At 63.7% G+C, this 17,971-nt stretch overlaps 2 protein-coding genes across 5 annotated transcripts in view; one reads left to right on the top strand and one right to left on the bottom strand.

Annotated features, from left to right (window-relative positions):
* Window positions 1–6,670, top strand: part of FARP2 (FERM, ARH/RhoGEF and pleckstrin domain protein 2) — a 91,767-nt gene extending 85,097 nt beyond the window's left edge. The window contains exons 23-29 of the mRNA XM_089916102.1: window positions 2,826–2,846; window positions 3,038–3,120; window positions 3,969–4,087; window positions 4,313–4,473; window positions 5,472–5,579; window positions 5,763–5,914; window positions 6,211–6,670. Of these exons, the coding sequence (XP_089772228.1) occupies window positions 2,826–2,846; window positions 3,038–3,120; window positions 3,969–4,087; window positions 4,313–4,473; window positions 5,472–5,579; window positions 5,763–5,914; window positions 6,211–6,280 (714 nt within the window). The 3' untranslated portion in view covers window positions 6,281–6,670. The remainder of the gene's footprint in view (window positions 1–2,825; window positions 2,847–3,037; window positions 3,121–3,968; window positions 4,088–4,312; window positions 4,474–5,471; window positions 5,580–5,762; window positions 5,915–6,210) is intronic.
* Window positions 6,671–6,775: 105 nt separating this feature from the next.
* STK25 (serine/threonine kinase 25) lies at window positions 6,776–17,615 on the bottom strand. Of its 4 annotated transcripts, none has more exons than XM_022568218.3 (12): window positions 17,509–17,615; window positions 16,883–17,005; window positions 12,587–12,817; window positions 11,889–11,945; window positions 11,277–11,385; window positions 10,483–10,640; window positions 10,211–10,396; window positions 9,598–9,743; window positions 9,319–9,433; window positions 9,059–9,130; window positions 7,472–7,608; window positions 6,776–7,303 (listed from the first exon to the last, which is right to left on the bottom strand). In XM_022568218.3, the coding sequence occupies exons 2-12, from the start codon at window positions 16,910–16,912 to the stop codon at window positions 7,264–7,266; spliced, it is 1,281 nt and encodes a 426-aa protein (XP_022423926.1). In that variant the 5' UTR covers window positions 16,913–17,005; window positions 17,509–17,615; the 3' UTR covers window positions 6,776–7,263. The 4 variants fall into 4 exon arrangements, with proteins under 4 accessions (XP_022423926.1, XP_022423925.1, XP_089772223.1 ...); XM_022568217.3 differs by having other exon boundaries at window positions 17,447–17,556; XM_089916097.1 differs by lacking the exon at window positions 17,509–17,615 and adding an exon at window positions 17,097–17,204 and having other exon boundaries at window positions 10,211–10,294.
* Window positions 17,616–17,971: the final 356 nt, after the last annotated feature.

Genomic DNA, 17,971 nt, shown 5'->3' with positions numbered 1-17,971 from the left:
CTGGACCCCTAATTCTTAAGACTGTAGAGTTTTCACTTCCTTGATTTTATACTTCTCTCTTTTATACTGACGATTTTGGTTTCTTTTGGCATCATACTTAGTTATTTCACACACACACAGCTTTACAATGGTAAAACAGAGACCGCCACCGCTAAAGAGAGGGTGGGCTGCAGGGCAGGACTGGCCCCAGGGAAGCTCCCGGTGACCTCCACTGAGTCGTGCTGTGTCCTCTCGTTTGCCCTTTGACCTCCACCCCGTGAAGAGGCGCAAGCTCTGTCTTCAGAGCTCTTGAGGGCCTGGGCCGCACCTCATGCTCTGTCCACACCACATGCCGCCAGGGTGTGTCCGCATCCCCACCGTCTCAGTGCAGCGTGGCGTGTTAGTATTGTCTCTGATGAGCGGGAATTCTTCGTCTTAATGGGATGCGGTCTGTCTTCTCCTCCGTGGTCAGTGCCTTCTGTGGCCTTAAAGGTCATGGAGAGACTCCCTCTTGAGTGTAAACCTAGACTCGGCCTGGAACCCATCTTTGGGAACAGCAGAGATAGGAGGCCAAGTTCAGGTTTTTGCTATAAAGATGTGCTGTTTGTCCAGAACATCTTACGCAGTGAGCACCTCTCCCTGCAGCCCTGCCAGGTCCCGTCCAGGTGCAGGATGGGTGGGGTCCGACCCCTGTCCAGTTCCCAATTCCCAAAGCGTCAGCGCCGTCCTCCGCCCCTTTCTCCTTCGTGGCGTCTGGCCCTTCTCCCCGCCATCCGCACCCTGGGCACTGCACCGCCTTCCAGAGAGCGTCAGAGCTTCCGCAGGTGTCTCTGTAACGTTTGTTCAGCTTTTCCAACTCTCAGCAAAAAGGGGTCAGTTTGAATGACCTCACCTGCCATCCCTGGAAGCAGACCCCATCTGTTTTAAAGTATACTTTTAAAAATTATACCTTCAGCATAGAGAAAAACTGAAGATGTACGGTGAAAAGCACTCATCATGGTACTGCCCAGTAGTAAGTGCTGTCAGCATTTCGCCATCATCTGGGGAACATCCTCCACAAGCTGCATTGTAACCCGCACTGGTTTTGCTCGGCAGTTCACCTCGAACATGCTCCTGTGTCCTCCGCTTCTGCCACCGGCTCAGGAGCCCTGAGTAGCGGATTGGGGCGCCGAAGCACACTTTATTTAACTAGCTCCCTGCACCGGACGTTTTGGCTACGTCTAGTTTTTCAGAATTAGAAACAGCACCATTGGATCTTTCTATGCGTCCTTAGTTACGGCCTTGAGATAAACCGCCACGCGTGTATGTGAGCCTGGGGCTCCGTGTTCCCACTGAGTGGCTGTAGGAGCGGCTGACTGGGTGGCCTTCCCTCCAGGCCCGTCTGCGCCTGCTCCGTCCCTGCCTTGGGCAGCGCTGGCCGTCCACCCCGTCCTCCGCGCCCCAGGGATGGCCAGCAAGGCCGCTTCCTGCGCCCTCTGCTGTCCCCCAGGAGGCACCGGGCGCGTCTGTCGCTCTGGCCTGTTAGTGTTTGTGAAGCGTTCCTAAACCCTCCCAGGTCTCAGGTGCCTTCCAGGTACGTAATTCCCGTCACTTTGCCTGCAGTTCAGTGTCACCTCAGAGTTTATAAAGTCCCTCCAGACGGGGATCGCGTTTGTCTTGTCCCTAGAATGGCCACGGGCACAGAGGCCCGACGAATACGTGTTGAAGGGGTGAACTTAGACGTTTTTCTGTGGTCGGTCTGTCCATCTTTTCCTAATTTAGGGTTTCTGTCCTTGGCACGGGCTCAGAAAGTCTTTCCCACACCAAGACTACGTTCGTGTGGGACTTTCTTTACTGATATGCTTACGGTTTTTTCTCTTTTACCTAATCCGCCTAAAATTTGTTGGTTTTGATGTTTTTAGGTTGGGATGTAACATTTTCTCCTCGTATAGTCAGTTTTCCCATTATTTGTTACATCCTCCATTTTCTTACTGATCCCAAAGTCTGCCTTTATCATATAAAAAATTCTTGTCCTTACACTTGGACTCTTTCTGAAGGCTCTGTTCCATTTCTGTCTGTCCCAACATCAGTCTGCACTCTTTTAACTAGTGGTGGTATAAGGGTTAGTCACTGTGTGGGTAAGTTCCTTCCCTTATTTGTCCTTCTTTTTAAACAGTTCTTTGCTCTTCTCAAGTATTTATTTAATTCTTCTAAATAAACTTTGGAGTCATTTGGACAGATTCCTTCAAGAAACAACATTGGCGTTTCTGTGGAAATTGCATTAAATTTACATATTGACTTGGAGGGGGCGGCCGACATCTTGATAACCTTCTCCTGCTGGCTGCGCTCCTGTTAGTTTCAGACCCTTTTAAGTCCAGCGTGAAGCTCGGTGGTTGGCGTCCCATGTTCTGGGGTGGGTCACCTGTAACTGGCTGGTCCTGGGGACAGACAGACAGCCCTCGCTCCTGACTGTGGAGGGAAGGATGGTGACTCCTGGCTTGTGAAAGACACCATTTCCTTCTGTTTGTATATAAGAGATATTATCAGAAATAACGTGTGGAATTTTGGCAGAGGTGTTTCAGCATGTGGAGGGGGATGGTCACTCTTCTCCCTTTGACTTTGTGACAGGGTGGGTTCCATCAGTCACCTTCCTCATTCCTAGAACAAGCTCACTTGGTCAGAGGACAGTTTCTCCTCTAGGCTTTTAGGTCTGATTAAGGAATACTTTGTTCTGGAGTTACTTCTGTTATAACTGAGATTAGCCTGAATCTAACTCTGTTAGCTTTTGGTACCACTTTATAAACATGAATTGTCCAACTGCTTTTCAACTAAAATGCTCAACATTTTTTCCCGTGCTTGATTTTCAGCTAATAGTGCTGGACCCACCGGTGGGTAGTTGGGTGCCCATGGCCCTCAGCTTGCCCACCTGGGCAGCAGGCGCCATGGCGCGGGGATCCCTTGTGTCTCCTGTAACCCCTCGTAGAGTCGGCGTGGGCTTGGTCGGCACCTGTGTCCTGCCGCAAGCTCGGGTTCCGCCAGCCCCGCTCCGGGTCACACTCCCCTCCTCTCCCGCCCGCAGGTGGAAGAACGTGAGAATGAGTGGTCTGTCCCGCACTGTTTCACCATCTACGCCGCTCAGAAGACAGTCGTGGTGGCAGCCAGGTAAGGGCCTCCCGCCCACGTTCCGCATCCCAGCGGCCCTGGTCCCCTCTGAGTTGTGAGAGTGTCGCGGTCACGGGGACACACAACCCCTTGAGCGCTGCTTCAAAGCTACGCGACCGCAGGAGCAGCTTCACTGTCCGTGGGAGCTTGTGACCGTTGAGACCATCCGCAGAGACTGGCTGTGACACTGCTGGCTGCTCAAGGGAGGGGGCCGGCGGGCTAGCGGGGGGAGCCCGGCGGGGCGGCCACACCGAGGCCTAGCGTCACGTGCCTCCCGCCCCGGAGCTGGGCAGCAGGAGGCTGACTGGGCCGTAGCACAGGAGCAAACAGACGCTTTCCCCACTCTCCACGCCCTGTCGACAGCAAGGCGACCCGAGCTCCTGGCGGCCTGGACGCTGTGCCTGGTCCCTCCCCTGTGGGAGCCCGCGTCCCCAGCTTCTTCCAAAGGAGGTGTCGTCCTGCCTCTGGGCGGGTGGCACCTGGCTCTCAGCTCCCGTCCTGCGGGGGTCCTGGCTGATGTCAGAGCACAGGGCACTGGACTCCCACTGGGAAACCCTGGCAGCTTAATTTATGATCCAGGACCCAGTCTCATATTTCAGCTTCACAGCCCCAGAGACCTAAACACCCGTTCCAGGAACCAAGTACCCTGTAGAGCACCCCCGTTCCAGCGTGACAGGTGCAGGCTGGGCCTCCAGTAGCGTCCTGACAAGCCCTCTGGACCCGAAGGACAGGGCGCACGAGGGGGGAAGCAGGCACCCTGACCTTCTGCCCTCCAGTGGGAGGGGGCAAGGCCGGAAGCCCCGGCTGTGGGCCCTGCCCAGTGGCTGAGCTTCGGCCCTGCCCCGCAGCACCCAGCTGGAGAAAGAAAAGTGGATGAGGGACCTGAACGCTGCCATCGATGCAGCCAAGAGCAACGCCGACACGGCCCTGGCACCGCTGGGCAGCGTGCTGTGCCCCCATCCCCGCAGTGAGTGCTGGCCGGGCCCCCAGGAGACAAGGAAGCTTTCCCGTGGGTGTCACCCAGGTCACGGGCAGCCCGCTGGGCCCACGTGCTCTGCATCCACGAGGAACGTTTCAGGCGGGCGGGAGCTCTTCTGGCAGGAGCAGCGTGTGGTCTCGCGCCCTGCCTGCTGCTGGCCGGGGGCGGGGGCGGGTCCCGTCTCCTCTGAGCAGGGGCTGACTTCTCCCCCAGGGCCCTCCGACGAGGTGTCTCTGGAGGAGTCGGAAGACGACGCTCGCAGGGCCCGCTGCTCCTCAGGGGGGCCGGGCCAGCACCGGGCCAGCACCGCCATGCACGTGTGCTGGGACCGCACCACCAGCATCTCCAGAGCCGACCGCAGCGCGGCCGTCGAGGTGCGGCCACTGGAGACCCTGCTTGTGTGGGCTGATGGGACACCCGGGGTCCACGGTGCCAGGGGAGAGCAGCCCGGGTGGGCGGGGCCGGGAGGGCGCCGTCAGGAGCTCTCTCCGAAGGGCCTGTCGCCCCGGGATCCTGGGATGGCTGCCTCCCTCACCGGGAGCGGCCTCTTTGCGCCCGGGCCACCTCTGCCTGCACTTGTCCTGAGCTTCCGCCGAAGCCGGGGGAGGGACCAGCAGAGCAGGCGAGGAGCGCGGGTGGGTCCTGACACGGCGGGGGGGGGGGGGGGGGGCGGTAAGAGCAGGGATCGTGGCCAGCTCGCTGGGGCCTGCAAGACGGCGGAGTGGCCCTGGACACCGCGTCCACCGTCTGTGCCACCCCCTCACGTGTCAGAGGCGCGGGGCCCTCGTGAGCATCAGCCCCGACGGGGGCAGAGGCCTGCGTCATGAGGAGGGCCCTACCGTCTGTGGATGTACTCGGGCCCGTGTGCCTCGCCCCAGCGCGAGGTGTGAGGACGGAAGCGGTGGTGCCGGCCTCCATGCCGGAGGGCACGAGGGCCAGCGCAGAGCGGCGCAGGCCTCGGGGCCAAGCGGGGCGGCCCCTCCTCTCCCTAACAGAGGGGCGCCACGCTGCAGGCTGGGCCGCTGGCTGCGTGGGCCTCTGTTTACGGGGCACCCCTGCCCCCCACCATCTGAGAACCTTCCTGTCTGGGCTCCGTGTCTGTTACAGGGGATTGGTGATGACGGGAAAGAAACTGAGCACCATTCTACTTCGTTCCACTCTTCTTTGTTAGCTGCCGACGAGCAGAGCGTCAGAGCACGGGGAAGGGCACTACGTTCGTGTCAGTGCGGAGCCAGCGAAGCCTGTGGGGGGTGACCCTGGGGAGACACCTGCTCCCAGGAGGCCCCTGGGAGGACAGAGCCCGCAAGAGTGGCTGTCTAGGGGCTGGCGGTTCTTGGACACTCGTGCCCACAGGCTTTTCTTTTCCTTCCAGAACCAGCTCTCGGGATACCTGCTGAGGAAGTTCAAGAACAGCAGTGGCTGGCAGAAGCTGTGGGTGGTCTTCACCAATTTCTGTTTGTTCTTCTACAAAACTCACCAGGTAGGGGTGCTTCACCGAGCCCGAGGGGGGCTCTGCCCTTGGCACTGCAGGACCGCCAGGCCCGCCCACTGCGCCCTCACGGAACCCCCTCGGTTCCGAACGAGCCTGGCCCCGCCGCTGCTGCCGTGTGGGGAGAGGCGGGGGGCTGGGCGCCTGGCGAGCGCGTGCCCTGCTGCCTTCCAGGATGACTGCCCCCTGGCCAGCCTCCCGCTGCTGGGCTACAGCGTGAGCCTCCCCGGGGAGGCCGACGGCATCCACAAGGAGCACGTCTTCAAGCTCCAGTTCAAGTCCCACGTCTACTTCTTCCGGGCTGAGAGCAAATACACGTTAGGGAGGTAATTTCGCGGGGGGCTGCCAGGGCCCCCCGTATCTCCTCGGCTCTCCCGCTTCCACTGAGGACACCAGAGGCGGGTTTCCTGGGTCCTGGAAAGGAAGGACTGAACACTGCTTCCAGGCTTTTAACTGGCCCATGCTGAGTCCCATGTCCTCCTTATTTGGGGTCACTCTTGGGAAGACAGTTGAGCGCAAACCCACTGGTCTGATGGCCAGAGCACGCCCCCTGTTTCCCAAACAATCTGCCGGGGGCGGGGGAGGGGGGCCCGGTTCTGACAGTCCTGAAACCTCTTCTCAGGTGGATGGAGGTGATCGAGAGCGCCAGCACCTCACCAGGGAGGGCCGGGACCTCCGAGGAGGAGGCATGAAGCCCACCCTGCCCGGCTGAGGACAGAGCCGAGCAAGCAGAGCAGCATGTGCCCACGACTGCGCGTCCCGTGTCCCCCCCTCCAGACCCCTTGGCCCCGTGGGGCAGCGGGACGAACACACATGTGCGTGGAAATGGGCCCGGCTCCATGCACTGCCGAGGCTGGTGCCCACCTGCCCTCTCTCTGCCTCCAGAGCAGGACCCTGCCCTTCAGGCTGGGTGGGACAGGGCCCCTGGGTCACAGCCGCATGGAAGTCCAGCAGAAACCACTCTGCTGCCCACCCCACACACCTCTGCAGGGTGGAAAGCAAAGTCCCCGTAATTTATCAGCCCCCAGGAGGTGTGCTGTGCTAACCTGCGTAATAAAGGGCATCTCCTGTATGCCTGCGTGCTGCCCCTCTCCTTCCAGTGGGCACACGTGGTCCCTGCGTGCTGTGACGAGCTCGGAGGCCTGGAGCGCAGGCTGTGGACCCCACCCGGCCACCACCAGCATGTCTCCAAGTCAGGTCTTTCTTTATTGAAAGTGGCAGGAACCTCTCAACATTCTATGAAAACCAACTCCTTACCCTCAGGCTATTTAGGGAAGCAAGGAAGTTCGATTTTTCTTAAAAAACAACATTCTGGCTGACAAGTACTTATGAGAAGACACGGTACCTGATCCAACACCACAAGGCAAATCTACAACCTCCGAGGGCCATCGGGCCGGGTGGGGAGGAGGCATATCTGCCCCTCAGCCTGGGTGGCCGCACTGCCCGGGAGCCCACAGAGGGGACGGCCAGGCACCGCTCTGCTGCCGAGTGTGGCCGTGGCCTGGCCACGAGGGGGGCGTGGCAACGGGGCGGCCCTCTGCTCGGGGCTGGGGGCGTGGCCCGGCAGGGAGGCCGGCGGCCCCGACAGCACACGGGGTTTCCAGTCAGCGCGGTCCTCGACAAGGCAGCTCAAGACGAAGACCCCTCTCCCCCCTGTGTGCGAACCGCAGCGGCTTCAGCGGGCTGACGTCAGGTGGTTTCTGCTGTGTGAAAACCTGTGGACCCGAGGCCATGTCACTGCTGCCGCCGCCCGGCAGTGCCGGCCGGGGTGGGGGCTCCGGGACACCGAGCAAAGCCGGTGCGGCCCCGTCCCGCCGCCTCCTGTCCCGAGGGCGAGCACCCAAAGCGTGTCCTGGGCCTCCCCCCTGCCCCAGCACCCTCACCTCTGCACGCGCTCCACCAACTGAGCCATCAGCTTGTCCGAGATGCCGGGGCAGGACTCCTCAGCCAGGCTGAAGGCGTTCTCCAGCTCCTCCAGTGCCCCCAGGCCCCCGCCGCTCTGCTTGTGCTTCTCTTTGAGCTGCGGGGAGACCCCCGTGCGCCTGGTCAGAGGCTCAGGCTGGCCTGCTCCCCTCGCCTGTGACTCGCAGCGTGGTCCCTCCACACAGAGCTGGTACAGCAGGTCCCCGGAACGCCTGCGGGCGGGGCTCCCAAGAGAGGCAGTGGCCGCCCCACCCCCGCCTGCCCCTGCACCACCCGAGTCCTCAGGCCTTGGCTCTCCAATCACATGGCTTCCCCCTGACCAGGGTCCTGGAAGCCCACAGCTCAGGTCCACCAAGTGAGAGGACACAGCCAGACCCGCCGACCCAACCTTCGGGACCAGGCAGCCACCAGCACCGCAGGGCTGTGAGGACCCAAAAGAGAGAGATGCCCTCCCTGCAACTGGCCTGGCAGGGAGGGGCTGGAGACTGGTCAGCCCGTCCCCACCACGCCCGACACTACAGAAACAGGGGTGCACACCTTCCAGGACACCCCACCAGCAGCCGACTTCAGGCCCAGCCCACAGCGTCAGGACCCTAAGGGGGCCCCAGCCAGCCTAGGTGGGGCTCCACCTCCCCACCCACCTCCCTACCCAGACACACCAGCCCACGGCCCACCCCTAGCAGTTGGGACGCGAACACACACACACACCCCCGACACGCGCACACACCACGCAGCCCCAGAGCTGCCGGCCCCGCCCCGTGGCAGCCTCGCTCAGGCTTCTGATCCAGCTGTCCACGCTGAGCCCCACGAGCTCCTGCCGCACAGCCCCAGGTGCCTGCGCAACCAGGGGCAGTCCCCCCGCCATCCCGTTCCCCCCCACTCCAGGCATTCCAGGCCCCTGGAGGTGGCAGCGTGCCTGCCTGCACCCTGACGCCCCTGCCCCGTGCCCGCACCCCACCCTCCGTGGAAAGGCTCTGCTGCCGCCACGCTCAACATCCCCTCCTCCTCCCCCGGGCTCCAGGTGCCAGCGACACCCTGGGTGTGAACCTGACCTGACCACAACCCACTGCCAGCTGACTCATGCTCCTGGGGATGCTACCGACTGCCCATGAGCAGGTGACACAGACGCCGGGTCATGTGACCACTGGGGAGTTGTCCTTAAGGGCTCCCTGCCCAGGGCCTGACACCCAACACCAAGATCTAAATCTCCCGGCCTCTCTCTAGACAAGAGAGTCACCCCGTGTTTCTGGTTCAAGACAAAAGGTCCTAAGACAGTAATTCATGATCAAAGCTGCCCTGGGACCCCAGAGAACCCTGGCAGGCTTGGGAACTTAAGGGTCACTTTAGGCCAGCTTGCCCCAGCCATCCCTGGCCCTTCCACTCAGAAGGCCGGGTCCGCAGGTCCACCCTCGAGGGCTTTATGGGACCCAGAAAGCCTGCGCACCGGCAGGCTGGCCAGCGTACCTCGCTGTGGCCCTGCGGGGGCAGCATCTCTGAAGAAGAGCAATACAGCCCCTGCCCCCCAGGACCCCCGGCCCGGCCCTCACCTCTCCAAAAACGGGTCGGACCAGCGTGGACAGGCACTGGGACCTCGGCTGCCTCTTGACAGGCTCCGCTGACTGCAAACACAAAGCGCAGAGGGGTGAGCAGGGCAGCGAACTCAGGCTCCCCGTTTCCGGTCTCCTGGAAACCCGCCCTGGGGAGCACACGTGCCCAGGAGACGTGCCCCCCCACAGCCCTCCCCTCAGTCAGCTCTGAACAGGACTCCACCCTCCTGGCGCAGGCGCGGGGCTGGGGCCAGCCAGACCTTCTGGGGGCCATGCAGGGCCGTCCCCTTGTGCAGCTTGCCGTGCGGGCTCGGCCGGATGGTGGGGGGGAACGTCCAGACAGGGCCCTGCTCTCCGTCCTCAGGGTCTCCGTCGCTGAAGGGGAGGGGGAAGAGTCACAAGGGCCGCGAAGCGCACCTGGCCTCACGGCCCTGAACGCTGGGCCCACGACACCAGGAACAAGCACCCAATTCCTACCCCCGAGCAGGGACCCCGCCCCTGTGCCCACCGAAGCCCCACAGGACGAGCGGGGCCCCTACATGTCGGAGTCCTCGGAGCTTGACTCCTCGCCGTGGCCCTCTGACTTCCAGCGCTTGTAGCGGTCGATGAGCTCAGTGAGGAAGGAGGTCTTCTTGGTGTAGCGCGTGATGAACTTGTGCTTCAGGAGCTCCTTGGCGGCGGGCCGCTGCCGGGCACGGGCACGGGTTACCTGGCGCCGGGCAGCCAAGCTCTGCCCTTCGAGCTCCGGGGGCTAAGGCACAAAACAGCCTGGGCCAAGCCCTGGGCCTCAGCCTTACTGCTCCCGGGGGCTCGGTGAGGGGCCTCCAGGTGGGAGGGGGCAACAGGGAGGCTGGGGGGGGGCTGCACGCCGTCCTCGCCAGGGGGGAGCCCTCTGGAGCTTCCCCGGACCCGCCGGGGGTTGCAGCGGAACCCACCCTGGACCAGGAGAGGCTGGGGCAAGGGGGCACCTGGCACAGGGGAGGGGCCTCAGGCCCTATCGCCTCCCAGGTCCCAACACAGACACCCCCAAAACACACACACACACACACACATACACACAGCTATCCCCTGGGGCCTGGTTCCAGCGCGGCCAGAACCCGCCCAGCCATGCAAGCTGGCACCTCCTGGAGCGGGGGGCCTGGAGGTGCTTACGAATCGGGGGTCCTTGTTGAGGCACGCCTCCACGAACTCCCTGAAGGGCTTGCTGTGGCGGCCCTCCAGCGTGGGTGGGCTGTTCTTGGGGATCAGGAACAAGACGCGCATGGGGTGGAGGTCGGAGTTGGGGGGCTCGCCCTTGGCCAGCTCGATGGCCGTGATCCCCAGCGACCAGATGTCGGCCTGGACAGAAAGCCACACGGGGCCACTGCAGCCGGGGCACCTTGAGTGCCCCCCGCCCACGACCCCGCCCCCCCCACCGCGCCCACCTTGAAGTCATAGGCCGACTGCTTGATGACCTCGGGCGCCATCCAGAAGGGGGTGCCCACAAACGTGTTCCTCTTGATCTGCGTGTCCGTGAGCTGCCCCGCCACCCCGAAGTCTGCCAGCTTCACGTCACCCTGCTCTGAGAGCAGCACGTTGGCAGCTGCTCGACACAGGACAGCGGGGCGTCACCCTCCGCGCCACGAGGGCTCCTGCCCGCACGCAGCTGCCCAAGGAAGCGCGTCCCTCCCGGCGTCCACCCGACGACCTGACCAGGGCGCCAGGGCACTGCCGGCAGGTGAGGGGCACAGCCACGTGCTGCCCCCAGGCCAGGCTCCAGGGCCCTCGTGGTGGTCGCCTCTTACGAAAAATCCCACAAACAGAGCGACGCCCCTTCCTCCCAAATCACGCAACAGGCGGAGGTGACCCTGACCGTCCCCTCACTCTGCCAGTCACCTCCCGTCAGCCCCTCAGCCAGGTCCCTCCCTGGTGGCCTGGCCACTTGTGTACACCAGCACGGTTGCCCTAACTACACCTCACTCTCAGATCTAAGACCTGAGTGAGAGTCCATGTTTTTGGCCTAAATAGGGTCCCTCCTACGCTACGTGCAGAGCTGCTCTGCCAGCACACAGGGACACGGTACTCAGAAAGCTCTGTCCGTTACTGGCAGTGTCTTCTGGAAGACAGAGCAAGATGGAACCGCTGGGTTTCCGAGGCCACGGGGAGCGCAGGCTGGGCGCACTGAGCACCGCCAGCCCCGTGCCCCAGAGCCGCCTGCCACCTCACAGCCCCGAGGGACCTTTGATGTCTCGGTGTATCTTGCGCTCCGAGTGCAGGTACTCCAGGCCCTTCAGGATCTCTCGCAGGATGGTGGCGATGTAGGTCTCCTCCAGGGGACCCGGCTTAAGCTGCAGATACAGAGGAGACACTCGGGCCTCCCCTGCAACGCCGACCCACCCTCCCTTCCCTGCCACCCAGAGCCAGCGGCAAGGCCTGAGCTCGACCTCCTCTCTACCGGGTGCGGGGTGACCCTCTGGATGGCGGGGGCTTCCTACTTCTTTACCCACTCTCGAGAGAGAAGTTCCAGATGCCACGTCACATGGGTGTGGGGGAGGCCCTTTTCTGAGGACAGACACACGCTACCTTCATCTTCGCTGTAAACGTAACAGCTGAGAACGGAGTCCCGGCCACACCCCTGAGCTGTCTGCCTGGGGGAGCTAACCACCCTACCCCCCAGAGGCCTGCAGAGGCCCGGGACCCCTCAGCACCGGCTGGGTCCCAAGGAACATCCGATGCGCCAAGACGGCAAAGGCAGGGAGGTCACGGGAACCCAGGGCCCAAGGACAACCCCCAGACAACTTCAGTCTGGCCCCCACCCTGCGGGCCACCCACTGCGCGGCCCACACCTCACCAGGTCCAAGGCGGAGCCGCCGCCCAGGTACTCCATGATGATCCACAGCTTCGTGCTCTGGTACCAGAGAAGCGCGCGTCAGCACGGGGCAGCTGACAAGCATGGGACCCCGACACACGCCCCCACCGGGGTGACTCAGCCAGGACGCCCACCGGGGACAGGCTGCGGCAGCCCAGCCTGGCTCCCGTCCCACCACGCCCCCGCTGCAGACACTCTGCAGACAGACCAAGTGCCTGGTCAGCAGCTGAGCCCCCTCCCTCAAAGCCCCCCTGGGAAGGGCTCCAGGCTCCGGCTGTGGGGGGCCCAGAGCTCTCCCAGCAGACACACCCTTGCCCAGGCAGCGGGCGCAGCCAGGCCACTCCAGAGCCGGCCGACCCCAAAGACTCTGCTCACGCCCTGCCCTCCCAAGGGCTCCCCCTCAGGACGAGGCCAGGCCCCCCTCTGCATGCACGCTTGGCCCTGGGGGCTGTCGCTTTTTGGGGGGCCCTCTCCACTGTGAGGCTGGGTCCGTGTTCACCTGTCAGGACCCCCGCCCTTCAGACCAGGCCCACGTGGGGGCAGACCCAGACTCGGTCTCCTGAGCAGACACGGGGACTGCCGGGGCCGTCCCCGTGCTGGCCACAGGGAACCTGGACGGCTCCCCGGAGGGGCGGGCACAGGCGTGGCTGGCGCAGAGGAAGCCCCCAGCCCGCAGGCACCTTCAGGTAGGAGCCGAAGTAGCGCGTGATGTAGGGGCTGTCGCACTGGCTGAGCACCGTGATCTCCTGCTGGATGTCCTCGATCTCGTCCTCAGCCTCCTCCAGGTCGATGATCTTGATGGCAACCACCTCCTTGGTGCGGTTGTCGATGCCCTTGTACACCTCCCCAAACGAGCCCTTGCCGATGCGGTCAAGCTTGGTGAAGAGCTCCTCGGGGTCCACGCGAGAGTGCTGGGGACAGAGGGCGGGCCGGGCAGCCAGTGACCCCAAGAGCCGCGAAGAGCCAGGGAGCGCCCCCATATGCTTTCCTCGCTTCCTTTATCCCTTTTCGTTCAGAAGATAAAGTTACCCTCCACACAAGGGAAAACGCCCCCAGAGAGCGCGGTGAGACCTGGGCTCTCGCCAAGAAACCAGGGCCGTGGGCAGGCAGAGGGGCCACGCAGGTCACCCCGACCTGCCCACACCCCATGCCTGGGGAGGGCCCAGCAAGGCACAGTAACGGGTTAGGAGGGACGAGTCGGTGGAGCACAGGGAGGCGGGGCCCGTGAGACGACCCTGGGCGACGCTGTAACCACCCAGGAGCCAGCCTCACGCGCCCTGCCGGCTTCGTGAGAAACAGCCTGTCCACACTGGGTCAGTGACTGTAACAGACTCCCCGGGGAAGGGACGAGGAATGTACGGAACTCTCACCGATCTTTCTGTAAACCTAAAACTGCTCTAAAAAATAAAGCCTGTTAATTAAAACAAAAAACAAACCCAGCACTCCTTAACCGAGTTCTCCCTGCGCACCTGGAAGCCACACCCCTTAGAGAGAGTCCCATTTGAGCCCCCAGATCAGTCCTCACACCACCGCAGAGCTAAAAACCGACACTTTCTTGGGTGCTTGATCCTGGAGGTTCAAATATACGGAACGCCGTCCCACCCAGTGCTCAAGGCAGAAGCACAAAACCGCCCTAACAGGCGCTGAGCCGCTGGGGCAGGAGGCGCTCGGCACCTCCTTGTCCCAGCACCTGGACGCTGTGGCAGAGGGGCATCCGCGGTGACAACCCTGCTTTTGTCCCTGACCCTCAGTGCATCCAAGGCGAGACAGCTCCACGTGGGGCTGCGTGGAGGCAGCAGCACCAGAGAGCGGGTGGGGCACCCCTGGCATCGCCCCCACCCCCGCCCCGCGGTTCCCTGGGCTTCTGAGATCACCTCACTCCCGCCACCGACCACGTTCTTAGAGCCTGGAGCGGCCGCACAGGCACTGCAGCCCCAGGACCCACGTGAGGTTTGGCAGCTCTGGGTGGGACCCGTGGAAAGGCTGGCAGGGAGCATAGCGTTTAGTCCAGACAGAGGTGAAAAGGGTTTTCCAAGCCCTGCCGGGCCTCAAATCCACCAGGACTCACGTCCCTCCAAACCCCAAGCACCATCACCCAGAGGGCGTCTCGGGGGGCGCCCACCCAAAGTGGCGGCGTTAAAAGGCACAGTCACCACTTGCTCGGCTGCTAAGCGCTGTCCGTGCTGGTGCTGAGGACGCCCATACCAGGGTAGCCGCGCTTACCAGGTCCGGAGAAGACAGCCCTGGGGAGCATAGAGCCCACGTGCACCCCTGGGGTTCACACCCAGGCAGAGCTCCGTTTGTGGCCCAGCTGGCTCCAGACTGAGATGACGTGTCAACCCCAAGTGGCCAGTGAACTGCCTTCCCAGGAGAGGGCAGCAGGTGATGGGGCCTCGGGGAGGGCTGGGCCAGTGAGCCTGGGACACAGCCCCCTTCCGCCTGCTCCGCCAGTGCCCCTCGGCTCAGCCAGCCCAGGAGGGCCTCTCACACCCCTGGGGGCCGGTCCAGCAAACCACTCACCCGCAAGCCAGCCCCAGCCCCAGCCCCAGCCCGAGCCAGGGCTGGCACGGCCCCGGGGACGCCTCCGGCCCCACCAGCGCTCCTTCTGCGGTAGTCTCAGAGAAGACCCGGGGAGGTGGACCGAGGCCCGGCAGCGCTGATGGGCACCGCTGTTCCTCCAGCTCTCGGGCCTCTGCCAGCGACACACGCTCCCCGCCTTCTCCACGCGGGGCAGGGCTGTGTCTGGTCCCCCGCAGCAGCCTGACCAGGGATACCCCAGGCAGGGCGCCCAGCCCTCCACGGCCCCAAAGTGGGAGACAGGGCAGACCCCTAACCAGATTCCAGGCTCGGCAGGGAAGCAGGGAGCCCCGGCCCCAACTCTCACACTCTTTGGATCCCCACCGCTACAGGCCAGTCCCCCGAGCAGACAGCGTGACAGGAAGGCTCCTGGCCGTGACCCCAACCCTACAGGCACATCACAGACACAACCTGCTCACAGCCCTGCCAGCGGAAGGAGAGACAAGTGCTCCGGGGCCTGGGTCTCAGGCTGCCCTTCCTGACAACACGCGTGGTCTGGACAATTGCTCAGGCTGCTCGCTGGGCCCAGACCCTGGTTCTCTGAATCAGCCCTGGGGCTGCCAGGTCTGCAGCCACCACTTAGCAGTGTGTCTGTATGTATGTCCATTTTGCGATACGTCTGCCATAAGCGTCACCCTCCAAGATGAGGGGTGCCCAATGGCCCCCATCCACCCCACGATGGGTGGCAGCCAATGTGCACGCGGTGCCGCCTGCAGCCATCCAGAGCCTGTAGGCAGGGCAGGAACCAGCTAGGCAGGGGCCTGACATGCAGGGCTCCCCCATGCGCTGTGGGGGAGCACACGGCCCCATGCAGGGGACGCCTCGAAGGGCCACAGTGACAACCGTCTCAAGAGAAAACAACGTCCCGTCAGGTTTCCTGCCACCGACAAAGACCAAGTCTCTCCACCCCTAAAAGGACAAAAGGGGCTTCCTTCCTTTGGGGTCTCTTCCTCAGCTCCTCTGGGCCTGCGCTCCCTTCCCTGGGCATCTGATCCGGAGGCCCAGGCCACACTCCAAGTGCCATCAGCACACAGGTATAGGGGTGGCTCATAGCTCCAATTTCTCATTCTGGGACCCACGGGAGCCACTCCTATAGCTCTTTATAAAAATAAACTCGAGCCAGACTTCCCTCCCAGCATCTGAGTCATGTAATTTAAGACACAAGATGTCAGTGATGAACGAAAACCCACCAGCTCACGTCAGCGTCAGTGAGCAGGCCCTGGGGCCCATCTGCAGCCACAGCTGGTCCAGGATGCCCTGCCCAGCAACTGTGTGAGGCGCTCCAGGTTTCTCCAAGGAGCCCAGCTGGGTCTGGAGCTGACCCTGACCCCAGCCCCGCCGCCCACACACAGACACACACTTCCTGTTCCTCCTGAGCACCCACCCTCAGACGCAACCCACGGAAGTGAGCCTGAGCGCTATGTTCTCTTTAAGAGGAGCTCCCAGCACCTTACAGCGCTCAGCCTAAACCACGCTGGAGCCGACAAGATAAGGAGAACAAGACCCAACGGCTAGGACGCAGGAACACCCAACTGCCAGGGTGGTTCACCTCACATCCGCTTCGGGTCACACTCGATTTGAACTAACAAAAGAGGGGGAAACGTATGGCCCAGAAGCCCAGAGCTGGCTGCCCCGACGCTCTTATCCAGAGCCACCCAGCCTCAGGTCACATTGTGGAGGGTCCCCAGTGCAAAGCCAGGCGCCTCAAAGTGGCTGGGTGTCGGGAATTATGAGAACCAATCAACCAAAAAAGAAAGACAGTGGGCGCTTTCCAGGCAGGCACCTCCAGCCCAGGGGCAGCCCTTTCCAGCCCCCTTGAGAAAAACAGGCACACATGTGTCCTCGGCTTTCCCTGCACACCGACTCTCCCAACAGCTGCTAAATCCCATTCTCAGCCCCTCTCGTCCCCACCCAGCCCCTGCCCCAGCCGGACACGGCCAGCGTCCCTGCCCAGGCCGAAGCTCCATGGGGACCCCGACCTTCCACATGCCTCCAGATGCGCAGACCCAGGTTCCTGCGGGCCGGCCCGGTTCCCAAGATACGTCTCTGCACGCCCTCCGCTGACCCTGCACTGTGGCTCTACGCTGACAGACTTGGAGACTCCTGCCCCACAGAACGCTGCAAACCAGCCAACCGGAGTCGGCCCTGCGCCCACCAAGCCTGAGCACCGCAAGACTGCTCCCCGTTTTGCCCACGGCTGTGCATCACAGGGCTCCCCACGAGCTCCTCCCTTCAACCCACACACGCCTTAGCACGGGCTGCTCTTCGGAAACGCCAGGACGACTTTCAACAGACAGTCCTTGGTGAAGCGCCCTTTCTCAGACCCTGCAGCCAGCGGCCCGTGTCAGGCACACGTGCACCGACGACACACACGCCCGCGGTCCAGGCGCCCCCCTTACCTGGTTGGCAAATCCCCTGAGGTGAGCCATGTCTGCGCGGCTCTCAGACCATCCGCTGCACCGCCGGGAGGCCCCGAAATCCCGCCTGGAGGCTCTGGAACTCGGCTCACCCGCTTCAGTCAACTGCAGGGAGAGCAGGCCTGCTCGGTGCCCTGTTCCGGGTACACGGGGCTCCCCGCTCCCCTGGGACCCGGCGGCCGCCCCCTCCTCCAACCATCTGGGGACCAGCTGGGGTTGAGGGCGGGCTGGAGTCAGAAGGAAGGGCCATTCCTCCGAAGGATCCCCAGTGCCGCGTTCTCCTCTTCGCCCGGCCCAGCCCAATGCCTCCCCGGAGGAGCTACCCAACACCGGGCACTCCTCGAAGCCCCTCACACCTCCGCCCCCGGCCCCCGCCCTTCCTTCAGACCCCGGACCCCCGCCCCTAACCCCTCCCCCAGTGCCCTCTCCGCGCCCCACCCCCACCGCCGACCCCGCCCCCGGAGCCCTCCCCCCGCCCCACTCCCCCCGCCGCCCGGCCCCCTCCCCAACCGCCCCAGGCGCGGGCCCGCCCGGCAGCGCGCCCACCTCCGGGGGGCTCCATCCCGGCCTCCCCCGGCCCGCTCCGCAGTGCCCACGAAGGCTCCCACCCGCAGCCTCCGCTCGCCCGGAGATGCCTGGGCCCTCCAGTCCGCGAAGCAGCAACAGTGTCGGCGGCAGCCGGAGAAAGCCCGGCGGCGGCGGCGGCTACGGCGGCGACGGCGAGGGCGCGCGGCGTCGTGGCCCAGCGCGGGGCTCTCTGGGACACCGAGTCCCTCTCTCGCCCTGTGCTGGGGCGCCCGCAGGCGCTGGACTACAAATCCCGGCAGGCCACGCGGCGGAGCAGTGTCGCGGCCCGCAGGCGCGCCGCGGAGCTCGCTGGGACTCCGAGTCCTGCTTCCTGAGAGGCTCGGGCCTACGTCTCCCGGCAGGCCGCGGGCCGGGGCCGGGCCGGGGCGGCCGTGGGGTGGGGCCGCCCCTCCGCTCCGCCCTCCCCCCCCCGCCCTCCGCCCTCTGCCCTCGCGCTGCCCCTACTCCTCCCCGCACCTGGGAGCACCTGGCCCTGGGCTCCCG

Source organism: Delphinapterus leucas, chromosome 8 (genome assembly GCF_059928025.1).
Source record: "Delphinapterus leucas isolate spDelLeu-1000000601 "Yukka" chromosome 8, BTC_Dleu_Yukka2, whole genome shotgun sequence".
In the NCBI taxonomy this organism is placed as follows: domain Eukaryota; kingdom Metazoa; phylum Chordata; class Mammalia; order Artiodactyla; family Monodontidae; genus Delphinapterus; species Delphinapterus leucas.
Note: the sequence above shows the minus strand (reverse complement) of the source record. Positions and strands in the feature narration are given on the sequence as shown.